The 15,950-nt window shown below is 48.7% G+C and overlaps 5 protein-coding genes across 5 annotated transcripts; 3 read left to right on the forward strand and 2 right to left on the reverse strand.

Annotated features, from left to right (window-relative positions):
• Positions 1–2,321: 2,321 nt before the first annotated feature.
• On the reverse strand, positions 2,322–3,421 carry ACHE_20890A (zinc-dependent alcohol dehydrogenase family protein; the record flags this gene model as incomplete). The annotated part of the gene is made up of 2 exons (XM_043285243.1): positions 2,322–2,848; positions 2,911–3,421. 2 exons carry the CDS (start codon positions 3,419–3,421, stop codon positions 2,322–2,324), a joined length of 1,038 nt encoding a protein of 345 aa, XP_043133954.1.
• A 3,595-nt stretch (positions 3,422–7,016) lies between these two features.
• ACHE_20891A (uncharacterized protein) lies at positions 7,017–8,201 on the reverse strand (the record flags this gene model as incomplete). Its single annotated transcript, XM_043285244.1, has 5 exons — positions 7,017–7,093; positions 7,144–7,572; positions 7,632–7,716; positions 7,774–8,061; positions 8,115–8,201. The coding sequence occupies 5 exons, from the start codon at positions 8,199–8,201 to the stop codon at positions 7,017–7,019; spliced, it is 966 nt and encodes a 321-aa protein (XP_043133955.1).
• Positions 8,202–11,734: 3,533 nt separating this feature from the next.
• Positions 11,735–13,474, forward strand: ACHE_20892S (GMC family oxidoreductase; the record flags this gene model as incomplete). The annotated part of the gene is made up of 1 exon (XM_043285245.1): positions 11,735–13,474. The coding sequence occupies one exon, from the start codon at positions 11,735–11,737 to the stop codon at positions 13,472–13,474; it is 1,740 nt and encodes a 579-aa protein (XP_043133956.1).
• Positions 13,475–13,865: 391 nt separating this feature from the next.
• Positions 13,866–14,137, forward strand: ACHE_20893S (uncharacterized protein; the record flags this gene model as incomplete). The annotated part of the gene is made up of 2 exons (XM_043285246.1): positions 13,866–13,875; positions 13,926–14,137. 2 exons carry the CDS (start codon positions 13,866–13,868, stop codon positions 14,135–14,137), a joined length of 222 nt encoding a protein of 73 aa, XP_043133957.1.
• Positions 14,138–14,926: 789 nt separating this feature from the next.
• On the forward strand, positions 14,927–15,871 carry ACHE_20895S (Dyp-type peroxidase; the record flags this gene model as incomplete). The annotated part of the gene is made up of 1 exon (XM_043285247.1): positions 14,927–15,871. One exon carries the CDS (start codon positions 14,927–14,929, stop codon positions 15,869–15,871), a length of 945 nt encoding a protein of 314 aa, XP_043133958.1.
• Positions 15,872–15,950: the final 79 nt, after the last annotated feature.

Genomic DNA, 15,950 nt, shown 5'->3' on the forward strand with positions numbered 1-15,950 from the left:
CAGGATTTGATCAAGCTACCAATTCCATCGTCCATAGAAACTACTATAACCGTAACGTCCTGGTGCACCATGCTGGGTCAAGAGCTCATCGCGCTTCCAGGTGTGTGCAATGCAAGCAATTGCACATATCGCAAAGGCAACACTGAGGTTTGATACAAAGCAAGGATATCACATGCTGGGACAGTGCTGCGCAAGCCCATTGGGAGCCGGGGCTTGAGAGATAGAATCTGCCCTTGAATGAGGGTAGGATTTTGCAAATTCTGGGTTCAAAGGCGAGATTAAGAGGGATACCACTTCAACTATGAGCACAATTTGTACAAGTACCTAAGCATATAATCAGCCCAAAATTATTGCATAAAAGTCAAGACCCTCAGAATGCGGCTCTTTCCCACTCTTATAGAATGCGTCATTTTTATTGACCATTGATAGAAATACAGGGATCGCAATCCTTCAAAATTTGATGAAGCAAGCGGGAGGCAGCGTCCCTAGAAATAAATACGGAGTCAAGGCTTGTTATTCAAGACTCAGACAAACTGCGACACTGCTGACCAGAGCCTTTTTCAAAATGAAAAATACCGACAGTTTTATTCAATTAGTTAGTTTCTCTATGATACTGTTGAACATCCTACTAAACCATCATACATCCATACTAAACCATCATAATTAGCTCACAGATCCTGATTCCTCCATTTCATCGAAGGATCCGCAATGGAGCCAGCTTCTAGCGCCATATCTCGAGAATGCTCTCGTCCATGCAGACTCTTACAACACTGAAGGAATAGAGAATTATTTGGTATTTTTCACGAAAGTTCTCGGTCCACATCTGGGTCGTGGTCCACTGGTTTCTGACTCTGGAGTTTATCGACCACAATATCTTTCCGCCATGACCAAAGACTTGACCCCGTTTGAGTTGAGCCTCTGCTGGAAAGAGCGAAAGCAAAAAGGAAAGCCTATTGTGAGACTTGTCAATGATGTTATACCAGCAAATGCAAAGATGACTCGGACGGCATCACTCGCACAATCACTGCCTTTAATCGATGCCTTACAAAAGGTCACCAAGAGCAAGCCCTCGGACCTGACACTGCATGTATTACCAGATATTTGGAGGGCCGTTTCAAAGACGTTACAGGCTTCAGAACCTAACATAATCCTCAAGGTGACTGTACCCGATGTGGTCCATCATCCACGTTCACTGGCTTCGATCTGAAGCAATCAGTGGCTAGCGGCAAGTTTTACTGGCGGCTTCCATATTGTCTCAATATCCCTGAAGCTTTGGAGCTTGTGGATAGACTATTCATAGCCTGTGCATCTATTCAAGACTTCTTTGCATCCCCGGCTTTTCAGATTTCATGGCTTCAAATCCGCGATCACCTTCATACCAATTCTGAAAGTCTCACGCCGCGCATGTTGTCAATCGATGCAACGGCATTTCCAGCACCCCGGATTAAAATATACGCACGATGTCGATTCAACGGACAGAAAAATTTCGATGCCTGGGGGAAACACCTCTGTCTCAGTGAGTCCATAACATGCCCGGCAGATTTCCTTTCTACATGTCGCGATCTTTGGACGTCTTTAACCACAAATACGGACGAATGGACGAAATCACGACCAGAAGCAGAGCCAGAATCCTGCCTTATCCTATATGAGCTGACAGCACCCCTTTCCTTTCCCCGCTACCCATGGAGTGGATGAACTGCGCCAAAATCTCTCTAGCAAGCCATATGTCATGTGTCAAGAGATCCCACGGCCAGATTCTTTGATTGCTACCCAATTACTCCGCCACTGTAGCTTAGCTGCGGATTGCATCCGTTTTGAAGTAAGTTAGATTTTGCTCTTCTGTTTAGATATACTGACATGGATTGTAGAGCTTTTTCCGCCAGAACTAAGCCAACGAATTTCATCTCCGAGTATGCGTTATAACGAAGTTTGGGATATCATGATCAGGGCTAATTGAGATCTACAGAGTTGGTCTTGCACCACGAAAAGAAGGAACCGAACTCTCCATTTATTTGAATCCGAGCTTTTTCGCGCGTAAGAAGTGGGCCATAGCTAAAGATGGATACATGGACAAGCCTCGTGCTAGTATTCTTCCCGGCTGAAAAGGGGGACATAGCCGCGAGACAATAGGAGGAGTCGTGCCATTTATTCAAAAGATATATACGAGACTTGCTCTTGAACTCTCTATATTTGTTTTGGTCGCGAGGCCTATCACACGACGGCACTGCAGTTTGAGTCATGGCATGCTTGATCCCTTAGTCACCTTGTTCAACATTCACGAGAATGCAAGTTCTCCATGTCCTCCCCCGCGAGACTCAACCCTAGAGCTCAATGCACACCTTACCGATATGCTGACCTCCCGTGAGATGGTTGAAAGCCTCCACAACCGAGTCACGTCCGAAATTAAAAGACTTCTCAACAGGCACTGGGAGATCGTGAACGCCGACAAAACGCACTGCCTCCTCAAGTTGCTGCTTCGAACTGACCATAATTCCACGAACAATAGCACCCTTGCCCAGCGCCAGAATCGCAACATCTGGCATCTCCTCCTGCGGCGCCGAAGAGAGGAAACCGATAACGGAGATCACACCACCGTAAGCAATAGCTTCGATAGATTGCTTGATGGTTCCAGAGCCTCCATTCTCCAGGATGAAGTCGACGCCTTCACCGCCGGTGATTCTCTGTGCTTCGGCGGCCCAGTCGGGTGTTTTCTTATAGTTGATCGTGTGGTCGACTCCGTACTTTTCCTTGACATATTTGAGCTTCTCATCGGACGAGGATGTAATGATGGTGCGTGCACCAGCGGCTTTCGCCAATACAAGACCCGTGATAGATACACCGCCCGTTCCTAGACAAAAAATGTTAACGCGTTTTCCAAGAGCAGGGGGAAATAAATATCTCAGAGCATACCTTGAAAGAGAACGGTCTGGCCCGGCTTGAGGGGATTAACTCCATACAGGGAGTTCCAAGCAGTAGCACCAGTGCAAACCATACTGGCCCACTGCGCATAGCTGAGGGTAGATGTCTCCGGTATTTTCACAACAGCATTGACAGGGACTGAGATATACTCTCTCAAGACACCGTCAATAGGTCCACCTAGACCAGTAGCCCACGATTTTATGGGACCATACAGCGTCGCCAGGTCAAATGCAATGACGACCTTGTCGCCTTGTGAGAAACCTGAAACGCCCTCGCCAACGCCAACCACGTCGCCAGCTGCATCAGAGGCAGGGACGACTTGGTCTTTGACTGGAAACGGATACTTTCCAGTAGAGATAGCGACATCTCGGTAGTTCAAGGCAACACTCCGGATTTTGATCAAAACTTCATGTTTGCTAGCAGATGGAACGGATTCTTGGTACTCGGCAAGCTTCTCCCAAGTGTCCCGGGCAGTCAATCTGAGGACAGTTTGGGTGCTCATGATGGGCGATGTGAAAGGATGCGAAAGAAGAATATGGTTTGGAATGAAAAATATAATAGAGAATCTTTAGCGGCAAGACACATCAGGGAAGAACGGTCTATGGGGGTATTTATAGAGAAAAAATCACATTTGTCAAAATTCCTTCCCCAACGGGGATGATATCATCAAGCATTAGTAGCATAAAAAAGTTCCCCAATGTCGTAGATGTTTTTTTTTTTTACCCCGAAAGATGACAAATATAGGGCTGGGGGCAATTGCCAGAGTAGGAAAGACCACGAGTTTAGAACCTTAGTCACGGGATTTGCCATCCCAGTCCTAATGACAATTTTCCATGTGGAGATTCTGATTGCCGGGGACGCAGTCATGGATGCTACTGCTCTTCTTGTTCGAGACAAGCTCTGCCACAACTTTATACAAACGATCTAGCAATTGAAATAAGTCGATGGTTCCGGATATCTCCATGAACATCACCTTCCTTGATCCAGAAACTGTGTGTTCCTGATCATCGTGATCGGCAGCGTCACCTCGCTCTTGATCTTCAACACCTATACCTACAAGTGTTCTCACCGTGTGCGGTTTCGCGGAATGGGCAAGATCGAAAACATCCTCGCTGCTACGGCCCACCCATTGGTCTATTCCTCTTTGGATGTGTTTAGTTTTACATCATGGCAAGTACGAGAGAAACAGCATAATTCTAATCTCGCTAATGTATACACTCTAGCTTGAACTGCAATTCATTACCATGAGACAAAACGTTTAGGAAGGAGACAGTTCAGATTCTAGGAGATCAGCAATGGCCGATAAAGACATGCCAACCCGATGTTCGAAATGGAATACATGTATTCCACTGGTGATATCTGCCCACAGCCGGGCCATAGCAGCTGCAAGTCGGCGTATCTGAATAGCCGGATTCTCATTGGAATCAGCCACTTTCAGATTGATTTCTCCCACGAGATTGCGCATCATAGCAAGTAGCTTCTGTTCATCATCGCGTAGGGCCGCCATGCCGCCGACCCGGACAGCCTCTGCTGCTTCCTGCATCCATCTTGTAAGAAGGAAGGCACACTCTAGGTAGCAGATCGAGTGTTCGGTACTCCAGTGAAGGGTCTGCGTACGTGTTACGTATGGTATACCGATGCGGATAGGGATACTCAGGGCATGGATACACTGTAATATGGCTCGGTCCAAGGAAAGTGAGCGAACAAGGGGGCATAATTGTGCGTTGGTCCACGCTTGCCGAATGCGCTCGGGGTCACCGGATGTGAGATCACGGCACGCTCCCAGGTTGGCGTTGAGTCGAATGTGTGCCAGGCGAAGCAAGGCCGTTGCACTGAACCCTAAGGGGCCTTTTGGAGAAGAAGGATTGAGTGTTGATTCCGTCGTCGCTTCCCAGGAAAGTTGCCAGGCCCGTAAGGCTTTTTCTGTTGATTTGAGTGACATAGACCATGATGTCCGAGAAAGCTCTTGCACATGATAGCCTGCTGCTTGACGATCAAGGAAGATCTTCTGCACAATCCCATGAATAAGGGCGTAGTTCGAAAATCCTGATACAGCTCCTTTGTCGGAAATACTTTGCCCCATAAGGAGCTGGTCAAGGGTGGTGGAGAAAGAACGCTCGCGCAGGCGGGACTGTGCGCGGTGCCGTTGCCAGGTAGCTGATGAAGGGGCATTCCATTCCGCTTCACATGATGGTAGGCAAATCGCGACTTCTTGACTTAATATCATGGGCGGGATGTTGAATGTGATGCTCTGGAGATTGAAAAAGATGTAGGCCGCCAGTAGAGTACGCCGCAGCTCTTCATGAGCGACCCAAGCTGACCACTCCATCTCCTGACCAATAATGGTGTCATCCTCGTGTATTCCCAGGCACCGTGCGAAGACCGCAACATGACTGCTCATGGCAAGACTTTCCCGTACAAGCGGCTCTTCGCACCATGCTGTCATAGCCATGAGGATGATCATGGCTTGTACCTGTTGCAGAGTAGGATACGAGCCTTCTGATACCGCAACACTCGCAATGGCATGTTGAGGGGTGCGAGTACAATAAGGTGAATGCGCCGCGGACCTTACTGTTTCAGCTGCTGCGAGCGCGGTCACCTGTGCAATTGTTTGTTGACGGTGCATTTTCATGCGTTCGTCAATCAGGAACCGGCAGACCCCGTACATTTGATAGGCCCTTGCTTTTTCGAAGCGATACAACGCACCGAGAGCGGCCAGCGCAAGAAGGAGCTCTAATTCGACTTTTCCCGGGTCAAAGCTTGGTAAATGAAGAAAAGGCAAATGATGATGGAATCCACCGAAGTAGCCTTCGAGATAGCGCTCAAGGGTATACCTGGAAGGAAGCGAGAACTCTGTCAAGGTAGATAAAATGGACTTGCTATGAAGCAACTTGTTGGAAATTACCTGGTAGGCTGAGGTAGATACTGTCCATGGTTTGTCGGTTGTGTCATCTGCCAAGTCGGAGTGACTGTTGTTCGGTTGATCATCAATAGACGGGATTTTGGGAGGAGGCGACGCGGCTGAGTTCAAATCCTGGCCCGGGTGTATCGTCGGAGAGTGTGGTTGGGCTTGCGATTCGGCGAGCGCGGTCGGGAATTCCGGTTCCATAAAGTTCAGATGAGCCGGCAAAAAGGTCTGATGAAGAAGTTCAGATAATGAACTGTCTGTATCCAAGAATTGAGAAGGGATGAAGTCATGGAACGCCAGGGAGCTATTCTCATCAAGCAAGTCAAGTTCATTCACTCCGTCACCGTTCAGTTGCATAGAGCCCAGATTGGAGAGATCCCGAGTGCAAGAGCCAAACATTACGGGAGTCACGGGTAATGCAGGGTTTGGTTGTGCTGAACTGCCCGTATCCGGAGCCAAGCCGGTATTGTCCATGATACTATTGTCCTCCAAAGCTTGGGGCGGCGGATCCGCCACCAGATCGGTTCCATCTTGGCTATGAGGATTAGTCGGGGTTAACGAAGGCTGACGGGGAGCAACCTCCGTTACGCTTGTGGACGCATGAGAAAGTCGTTCATGGCGGCTGAGAAGGTCCCTACGTATCTTCCACTGAGTCTGCGAACCAATTGGGGGAGAAATCGGATCTCTGCTTACTGCCGGGAAAATGACCGGCCACATTGGCAAACAAATGGTTTCTCTTGGGTATCTTTGGTAGGCAAATTAGTAAATCTTCTCCCCTTCCTCTATGGATTGGGGTAAAAAGTACGGACGTGTACGCTCATGCCTCTGCAAATGCTCCAGCCGCTTGAATTGCTTATTACAAAAGCGGCATGGGGCAATGTGTCTTTTTGGTCTTCCACGCGCCATCTGGAAATATACCTCGTATGTGAGACTTGCACGAAAGACGTTGTGGATGAGGTTGGGGAATTTCTTCCCCAAGGGCGAAGGCGAATGTGCTTACATCAGCGTTGGCGTTGGGGGAGGCAAGGTGCCCTAGTTGACACCACACGATAACTAAAAAGATTCTTTGATTGCAAAAATTTGCTGTACTCTAGAATCATCTATGAATGAAGATGGGCACGGCACAAAATTCGATATTTCATTTTACACTCAACTCGCGAGTAATGCTATCCACTTATAAGTAGCTACTTCATGAGCTCTTGATATTTGCTTCAGTCACAGCTTCAAGACGAGCACCCAGTTTCGGATCGACGCGTCCGAATAAGGCTGCATCCAGTTAGCATATCTTATTGTCAAAAGTACCGACTTTGACATACCGTAAACCTTAGAACGGAGTTCTTTGCTTCCCACACCCTCAACCGTCGAAGCCGCGTTTTTGATAAATCTATCCTGATGACCTGGGTCCCGGCCAAGGACCTTCCACAACCCAGCAGCTTGCTCAAAATCCGCATCATCAATGGTGCTGGTAAAGCTGCAAACTTCCCCGACCCACTTCTCATGTTCGGTTATAGTACTAGCAACGGGCTTTGTTTGGGTCGCCGAGCTCGTAGCAAACTTTGTAGGTCGGAGCGATGAGCCAACATAGTTGGGGTCATCGCCGTAGTTGGATGAGAAGTTCATAAACCCATCTCGCTGGAAGGGGCAGTATACCGGAGCATGGGGCGCGTTGGTGGGAAGCATCTGATAGTTTGTACCAAGTCGGTAGCGGGCAGCGTCTGGATAAGCGAACATGCGAGCTTGGAGCACTAGTTTTAGGTGATCGTCAGCTTTCCGGTTGACTGATCTCTAGATCATCTTGGCTCACTTGGATCGGCAGAAGGTGCAAAACCTGGGACCATGTTCGACGGCGAGAACGCGGCCTGTTCGATATCTGTGAAGTAATTTTGGGGCTATGATGAATTAGCGAATGCACCAAGCCAAGCCTTGTGCAGGATTCAAATACTGACATTGCGGTTCATGGTCAGTCTGCCAATCTGTCGGAGTGGATAGTCCTGGTGAGGCCAGACTTTGGTCATATCAAAGATATTCCACTTGTAATTTTCAGCATCCTTGGGATCCATGACTTGAACATAGACATTCCAAACAGGATAATTCCCGCTTTCGATTGCATCAAACAAGTCTTGCAGGAGAAAATCCGGATTCTCTCCGGCCATCTTCTTAGCTTCCTCGCAGGTGAAGTTCTTGATACCCTGCTGGGTTTTGATATGAACCTTGATGTACTTGAACGAGCCATCCTGAAGAAGACGTGAGCAAACTACCACAAAAAATATTGCTTGGAGAATGCTACCTCTTTAATAAACTTGTATGTATGCCCACTATAGGCATTCATATGCCGGAGCGACGCAGGGGTTCCCCTGTCACTGAACAGGTGCATGAGTTGATGAATACCTTCAGGATTACCCGTGTGAAAGCTGAATAATAGGCTGTTAGTGCAGGTCTATCGAGGGAACCGATAACGTAAGTCACATGCGAGTGGCCACCACATGCGAGTGGCCACGGCCCACCGACCCCCCAAACACATATATATATAATTCAACCACAACCAATCAAAATTCATTTTTCTATGTATCCTGTACCTCAGGGCATCGATTCCTTCTATGTCCTATATTTTTGCAGATTCCACAGCGCTGTGGCGGCCGCTGATTGGCCGATTCATTGCTTGCCGAGGCCGATGCCTCGGCAGCAGTATCGGCTTCTTGAGCATTTAATTCCTCGAATATTTGCTGCTGCACCTGGCCAGCATTTAAGCCTTGATTGTATGGTATCTGCTTTCTAGATCGGGCTCGTTTTTTATGCTGGTGATCGACTTCGGCCTGTAAACGCTGGTTTTCATGGATAAGGAAAGCAGTACGATGAGCCATCTTCTCGAAGCCCTTGCTCATTTGCTGTATTTGGTCCAAAAGTGCTTCTGGGGGTGTTTTTGATCTTTGCCGTAGTAGGGTATTGATCGAAGATGTTTGGCGATGAATATCAATGGGCCTCTGTGGAGTATGAGGCACATAGCCCTCACTGCCACGGCTAGAGGGGGGGTTGGTGTTCGAAGCTGTATGGTGATATTTTTGAGCACCTGCTCTGGATTATATGGAATAATCCCTGCAGCAACCCAGCTGTTCGATATTGTATCGGTTTTATAGGCTGTAAGACGTGCCTGGATATAAGCATGTAAGAAATCATGCTTATCAATTGAGTGTATACCAGATCGAAGCTTTGATTGGATATACTGCCCATATGCCTTCTTGATTGTGGAAAAACAGCCAATATCGAGAGGCTGTAGAAGATGAGATGAATGCGAAGGCATACACAACGGGATAATCTTGTTTTCTTTGCAGATAGCATCAAATTGAGCTGTTAAATGGCTTCCATGCCCATCCATAACCAAGAGCTTCCAGGCACCACCTTGGCGCTTTTGTATATGCGGAACGAAGTGGTTTTGCAGCCAATCGAGGCTAATTTGATCGGTAGTCCACCCATTTGGGCTCATATGGAATCGCCACTCTGGCGGAGCCGTAGAGAACCAGCCTTGAATGAAGACTTTCCCTTTGAAGATGATAACTGGTGGAAGAGCGTCGTTACGGCTAATACATTCAATGGCTGTTACCCATTCTCGATTGCCAGGTTGTAGAAGCTTGCGTTTTCCATAATATTCAGCTCTTGTGACCACCCGAGAGGTGCTGGTAAGTCCCATTGCGAATCCAGTCTCGTCAAAATTGTAGATATCATCATCCGAGATTCCATATTCCGTTTTTACCTCCCATAATGTGTCAAACCATTGTTGTATAGCCTTTGGGTCTTCATTCAATGCTCGCTGATAGTCGTATCGCCTTGAAAATCGGGTTGAAAGCTCAGGGGAGCGTTTCACAAAGTGGTAGACCCAATTGACGCCGACCAACTGTGGTTGAGTATCTCCGCGCTTAGAGAGGAGAATATTGGCCATTTCACGCACCATATCATGCCGGGGTGCTGCACCGCGTGCATCAAGGCTCAATATCCACTGCTTAAGCGAATCCTCTTCGTTCTGGGTCAATTTATGGCTGTTAGCGCGTGTAGCTGTGCGATAACCACGGCCACTGACGCGGTTGCGGAGCGTGGTACGGGGTACATCGAATTGACGCGCTGCTTCCGTGATAGTACGAATTTCGCGTTTTTTAAGGGCTTGTATAGCAAGTTCGACCCTGCCTTCTTGTTCAGCCGATTTTCGAAGCGATTCAGATCGTATTGGTGGCATGGTGGGTGGTTGAAGATAGGGAGTTGTAAAAGGTGGAGTAAAAATTGGTGGGGTGGCCACTCGCATGTGGTGGCCACTCGCATGTGACTTACGTTACTACGTACTCCCAAAACTGCCAGTTGTCAGTATATCATCAGGTACTTGCGATTTAAGCGGCTTACCATATTCGGATCAGGCCTGTGAGTTCTCGGATGTCTCTTATGAGAACGATTCATGGATGGAAACTTGATCGGGTCTCGGACAAAGAATGTGGGCTGTGAGAATCAGTGACAGCTCTACGGCAGGGTGAATATACTGGAGTAAAACGCACCGTGTTGTTGAACACCCAATCCTGGTTTCCCTGATCCGTATAAAGCTTCATCGCCCAACCATGGACATCACGGACGGTGTCTGCAGAACCGCTCTCAGGCCCAACTGTAGAAACACGCAACAAGACATCGGTCTTCTTGCCAACCGTGTTGAGGAAGCTAGCCGACGTGATATCGGTGCAATCATCAGTGCATTCAAACACACCGTATGCTCTGGGACAGGTTAACTTGACAAAGCAGAAGCAAATCGACTGTACCATAGTGGCCATACCCAGCCGCTTTAGCGTGAACCACTCTGAATATCATCAGAAATCAGTCTTCTCATCAAGAGGCCGTGAGACCTACCTCTCCGGAATCCTTTCACGAGAGAAATGAGCCAGAGTTTCAACCAACTGGGTGTCTTGAAGCAAGACTAATCCACCACCTGATCTATTCCGAACTTGAACGCTCGTATCGTTTCGGGCATAGGGACAGCCTTAACGTCGTCAGTTATCTTTCATTTCTTTGGGAACTTGATAGCTCCTACCTTCGGCCAGAGTGTAGTAAGACATTTCTGACTGCTTCTGGTGGATTACCGGTAATCTTTTTGCGAACAGACTTAGGTTGTCTAACCAACATCAATGGAATAGAAGACGCCAGTGGCTTATATATGCAAAGCAACCCCTCGGTAGGACTGATCTCCATATAACCTCCAACGCAACATAGCGAATAATAGCTCATAGATTACCGAGACGAATACGCTTTGAACATGACTGACCACATCAGCACCTTGGGCAATTCGTTGACCTTGCATAGTTATGTACATACCTTCCCCGCACATCGCCGATGCGTACATCTCGATCGCGACTGACGGCATGTGGGTCCATTAGGGTATAGGATGTCATTTCGATGCCGAATCGGACCGTACTCGGGGAATTTATGATTGGTTAGTTAGTATTTCCCAAAACGGCGATATGCTAGGATCTATACAGGAGACCATGGCTAGATCACACTACAAGAGTCGACAACGTCACCGGCCTTTATCGCAAACGGCGGTAGCTGTGGCTCGTCTGAGGTTGCCCGTATCTCAAAAGGAATCACCTCTATCGAGTCCAGAAACTCCACTGTAGGTCTATGTTTGCTCCAATCGAATTCAGCTATTCTGGATGCTCATCAATCCACCCCACCATCAGTATATACGTGGCGGGCATCATATAGCCCCTCATGATGAGGGGTTAGAGAGGAAAGACCGGGGACTGCGGTGCGGCATGTCCTTGTATCAGGCTTCAGGGACGAGATATAAAGCACTGCTTTCTCCTACTCGGTCCCCCATCACCACTATCCAATTTACTATCCAATTTTTCAGACTTCTTCAGCTCAATTCTATCTCCCATCATGGTTAAGAACGGCTCTTACTACGATTTTGTGGTCGTCGGCGGCGGTACGGCAGGTAACACCGTCGCCGGTCGTCTGGCAGAGAACCCCAATGTTACCGTCCTTATCGTAGAAGCGGGCGTTGGAAATCCTCTGGAAGTCGAGGAAATTACTACGCCTTCTTCCGCCATGGACCTTCGAAACAGCAAGCACGATTGGGCGTACAAAACTACAATGGTCAAGCGCGATGATTACGAGCGGATCGAAAAGCCCAACACCCGTGGCAAAGCGCTCGGTGGCAGTTCGTCCCTGAATTATTTTACCTGGGTCCCCGGCTGCAAGCCGACCTTCGATATGTGGGAGGAATATGGCGGCAAGGAATGGACCTGGGATCCCCTTGTCCCCTACCTCCGGAGAAGCGCAACCTACCATGACGACCGTGGTCTTTACGAGACCGACTTGTCCAAGATTGGAGCAGGCGGCCCTATTCACATCTCCCATGCTGAGCTTCTTGACGAGATGGAGCCCTTCCGTGACGCTGTCACCAAGGCTTGGACCTCCCGTGGCCACCCTCTTACCGAAAACATCTACGACGGTGAAATGATCGGTCTCACCCACTGCTGCGACAGTATCTACAAGGGCGTGCGGTCTGGAAGTTTCCTCTTCGTGCAGGACAAACCTAATATCACCATCCTTCCTCAGGTTCACTCGAAGAAGCTGATTATCGACGAGGCAGACCGCGTCTGCAAGGGTGTGACTGTCACCGACCCTTCGGGCAACGAGCTCAAATTCTATGCCAGCCGTGAGGTCATCCTGTCCCAAGGTGTCTTTGAGACCCCGAAACTGCTCATGCTGAGTGGCGTTGGTCCCTCTCGCGAGCTGGCAAAGCATGGCATTGACACGGTCATTGACTCGCGCCACGTTGGTCAGCATCTCATTGACCACCCCGGTGTGCCCTTCGTGCTTCGTGTTAAAGATGGCTATGGCATGGATGACCACCTGCTGCGCAAAGGCCCTCAGAACGATGCCACAATTCAGGCCTACAAGAAAAACCGCACGGGCCCTGCTGCCTCTGGACTCCTGGAGCTCGTCGGCTTCCCGCGAATTGATGACTATCTCGAGAAGGACGAGGAGTACCGCAAGGCCAAGGCTGCCAACGGCGGCAAGGACCCATTCTCGCCATACGGACAGCCCCATTTCGAACTTGATTTTGTTTGCATGTTTGGCAGTGCCTTCCAGTGGCACTACCCTGTCCCCAAGCAGGGCAACTACCTCACCGTCGTTGTGGACCTGGTCCGTCCGATCTCTGAGCCTGGAGAAGTGACTTTGAACAGTGCCGATCCTCTAGTCCAGCCAAACATCAACCTCAACTTCTTCGCCAATGACCTCGACATCATCGCCATGCGTGAAGGGATTCGATTCAGCTACGACGTCCTGACCAAGGGTGACGGCTTCAAGGACCTGGTCGTTGACGAATACCCCTGGGAAATGCCGCTCGACTCGGACGAGGAAATGAAGCGCGCGGTCTTGGACCGGTGCCAGACTGCATTCCACCCTTGCGGTACTGCCCGGCTGTCGAAAAACATCGAGCAGGGTGTCGTTGATCCCAAGTTGAAGGTACACGGCATCAAGAACCTTCGCATTGCGGACGCCTCTGTTGTCCCTGTAATTCCAGATTGCCGGATTCAGAACTCGATCTACATGATTGGTGAAAAGTGTGCGGACCTTCTCAAGGCAGACCACAAGGATCTCTTCAAATAAGTGCTTAGTGACTGTGTATGATAATAAAATCGCTTTATCTTTTCATCAATTTACCATAGTACCAAGATTCAAAAAAGCTTGACTTGTAGATCTCGACCCACCATGATCGGTGGCTCGATTAGGAAATGGTAATTGTCCAATATATGTATTTCACCCAGGCGGGATGAATAGTCACGTACTCCGTATCCTGTAAGGTGGTGATGTCAGTCTGCGGGGAAGATCTATGTACTACTATGGTTCATTGCTTTGGCCTTGAAGCATAACGATTGAGCTTGATCTAGGTTCTGTATATAAATATTCTCTTGTCGCTGTCATGCTCCTAAACTAACCTGCAAACACTCCTTGGAACACGCATATTGAGTCTCCAAACAGTACCCATATATCAATCAACATGCCTCAGGGTAAGCAAGGCAGGTGACCATTGACTCCGTTCCCAAGCTCATTCTTCCAGAAACACAACCCCAGCACAAGGAAGGATTCGTGGAGAGATTCTTCGAGCATCACCACCATCACAATAAGGACAACCACAGTGGTGATCAGTCAAAAGAGCAGGACCAAAAGCCTCAGCATCAAAAGGAAAGCGAGATGGACAAGCTCCGGGACTACTATCACCGGGACGAGGAATTGGAGGAGCAAGGGCAGACTTATGGAGGATTGATGTGATTATTGTTATTTGTTGCCTTTTACTGTAATTATTTGACTGAATGATATATGCACATTTGTGACCTGTCCAAAGTTGAATGATTGTATATTTACCTGGTATTGTCGAGGTGTACTTCACGTAGTTGTACTCTTGTAGTATTGCGGTATGAATGCTAGTACCACTGCTCTCTAAGACTCCACATGTCGCATGGCATCATGAACTCCCCAGTACGACGTTCGCAATGAGCCACTGCCATACAAAAGTCCGAAAATACATGACATCGACACACCTCAGCATTGCCCAATCCGGAAATGCTATTCGACCAATGAGCGTGCCGCCCAAAAGACCGTACATCGATTGCCACCTCCTCAGCTGTCTCTCCAAGGAGAGCTCTAGCATGATTTCGCCACTTCTCTCGCTGGGGAATAACTAACAAACGGATACTCATTCGTCGAACCAGTGGTCATGGTCACATGGCATAGTGTGCTGCAACGATGTCATGCACGGCGAGCAGACGAATCACCACATAACTAGCGCGAGAGACAATCTCAGCATGGGATTCGGATGTAAGAATGAATATGAATCGAATTGGTAATACGGTTTGCAGTGATTTCTTACCGGGTTTCCAGTGTCAACTCCATCGTCTCACCAGACCGTTGGCACCAGGACGAGCACAAGCAGCGTTAAACACTACAATTGTCAAGCCCTCACGATTGCTTTTGTCATATCAGCAGTGTCATCGAGATTATCATCCTCATCGTATTCCACATCGTCCATTTTCTACCAGTGCACCAGCGAACAACGCAACAATGGGTGACCGCCCCAACATCCAACCGCAGAGGGTAGACGCGCCGCTCACGCAATTCGCAACCTTCCTCGTTCTGTCCGTAAACGACAACCCAGATGCCATAAAAACCGTCCGCTCGACCATCGCCGGTATCGAAGACCTCACCAAGAACATCACGATCCGCGACCTCAATTCGTTCTTCACATGTACCGTTGGCATTGGGAGCAACATCTGGGATAAATTGACTGGCCTTCCGCGACCGGCGGAGCTGCGTCCTTTCCAGGAGGTCAAGGGTAAGGTCCACACAGCCATCTCGACACCAGGAGATATCCTGTTTCATATTCGTGGGGAACGCCGGGATTTGTGTTTCGAGTTCGAGCGGCAGTTGATGGACCGCTTGGGCGACGCGGTCTCGGTTGTTGACGAGACAGTGGGCTTTCGCTACTTTGACATTCGTGATTTACTGGGATTCGTTGATGGCACGGCAAATCCTGTTGGTCCTGCTGTTCCTGAAGCGGTCCTAGTCAACCAGGAAGATGCATCTGGTGTCGGAGGCAGCTACGTTGTTGTACAGAAATACGTCCATGACCTGACGGCGTGGAAATCTCTCAAAACAGAGCAACAAGAGGCGATCATCGGACGAACAAAAGCGGATAATATTGAGTTGGATGACGCTGATTCGGGACAGCAATCGCACAAGACGCTGACCACTATCGAAGATGAAAGCGGCGAGCACGAAATCCTTCGAGATAATATGCCATTCGGGTCTCCGGGGTCGGGCGAGTTTGGAACATACTTCATCGGATATACGGCACGATTATGGGTCATTGAACGGATGATGCAGCGCATGTTTGTGGGGAATCCTCCTGGGTTGCATGATCGTATACTCGATTTCTCCAGGCCGTTGACGGGGACAACGTTCTTCGCCCCATCTGCCAGTGTGCTGGCTAGCTTAGAGGATGACTGATTCATTATATCTCCTGTATTGAGGCGAAGCATTTTTTTAAAAAAAAAAAGATTTGCCACAATCTTTTGATTCTCTCTCT

Source organism: Aspergillus chevalieri, chromosome 2 (assembly GCF_016861735.1).
Source record: "Aspergillus chevalieri M1 DNA, chromosome 2, nearly complete sequence".
NCBI lineage: Eukaryota > Fungi > Ascomycota > Eurotiomycetes > Eurotiales > Aspergillaceae > Aspergillus > Aspergillus chevalieri.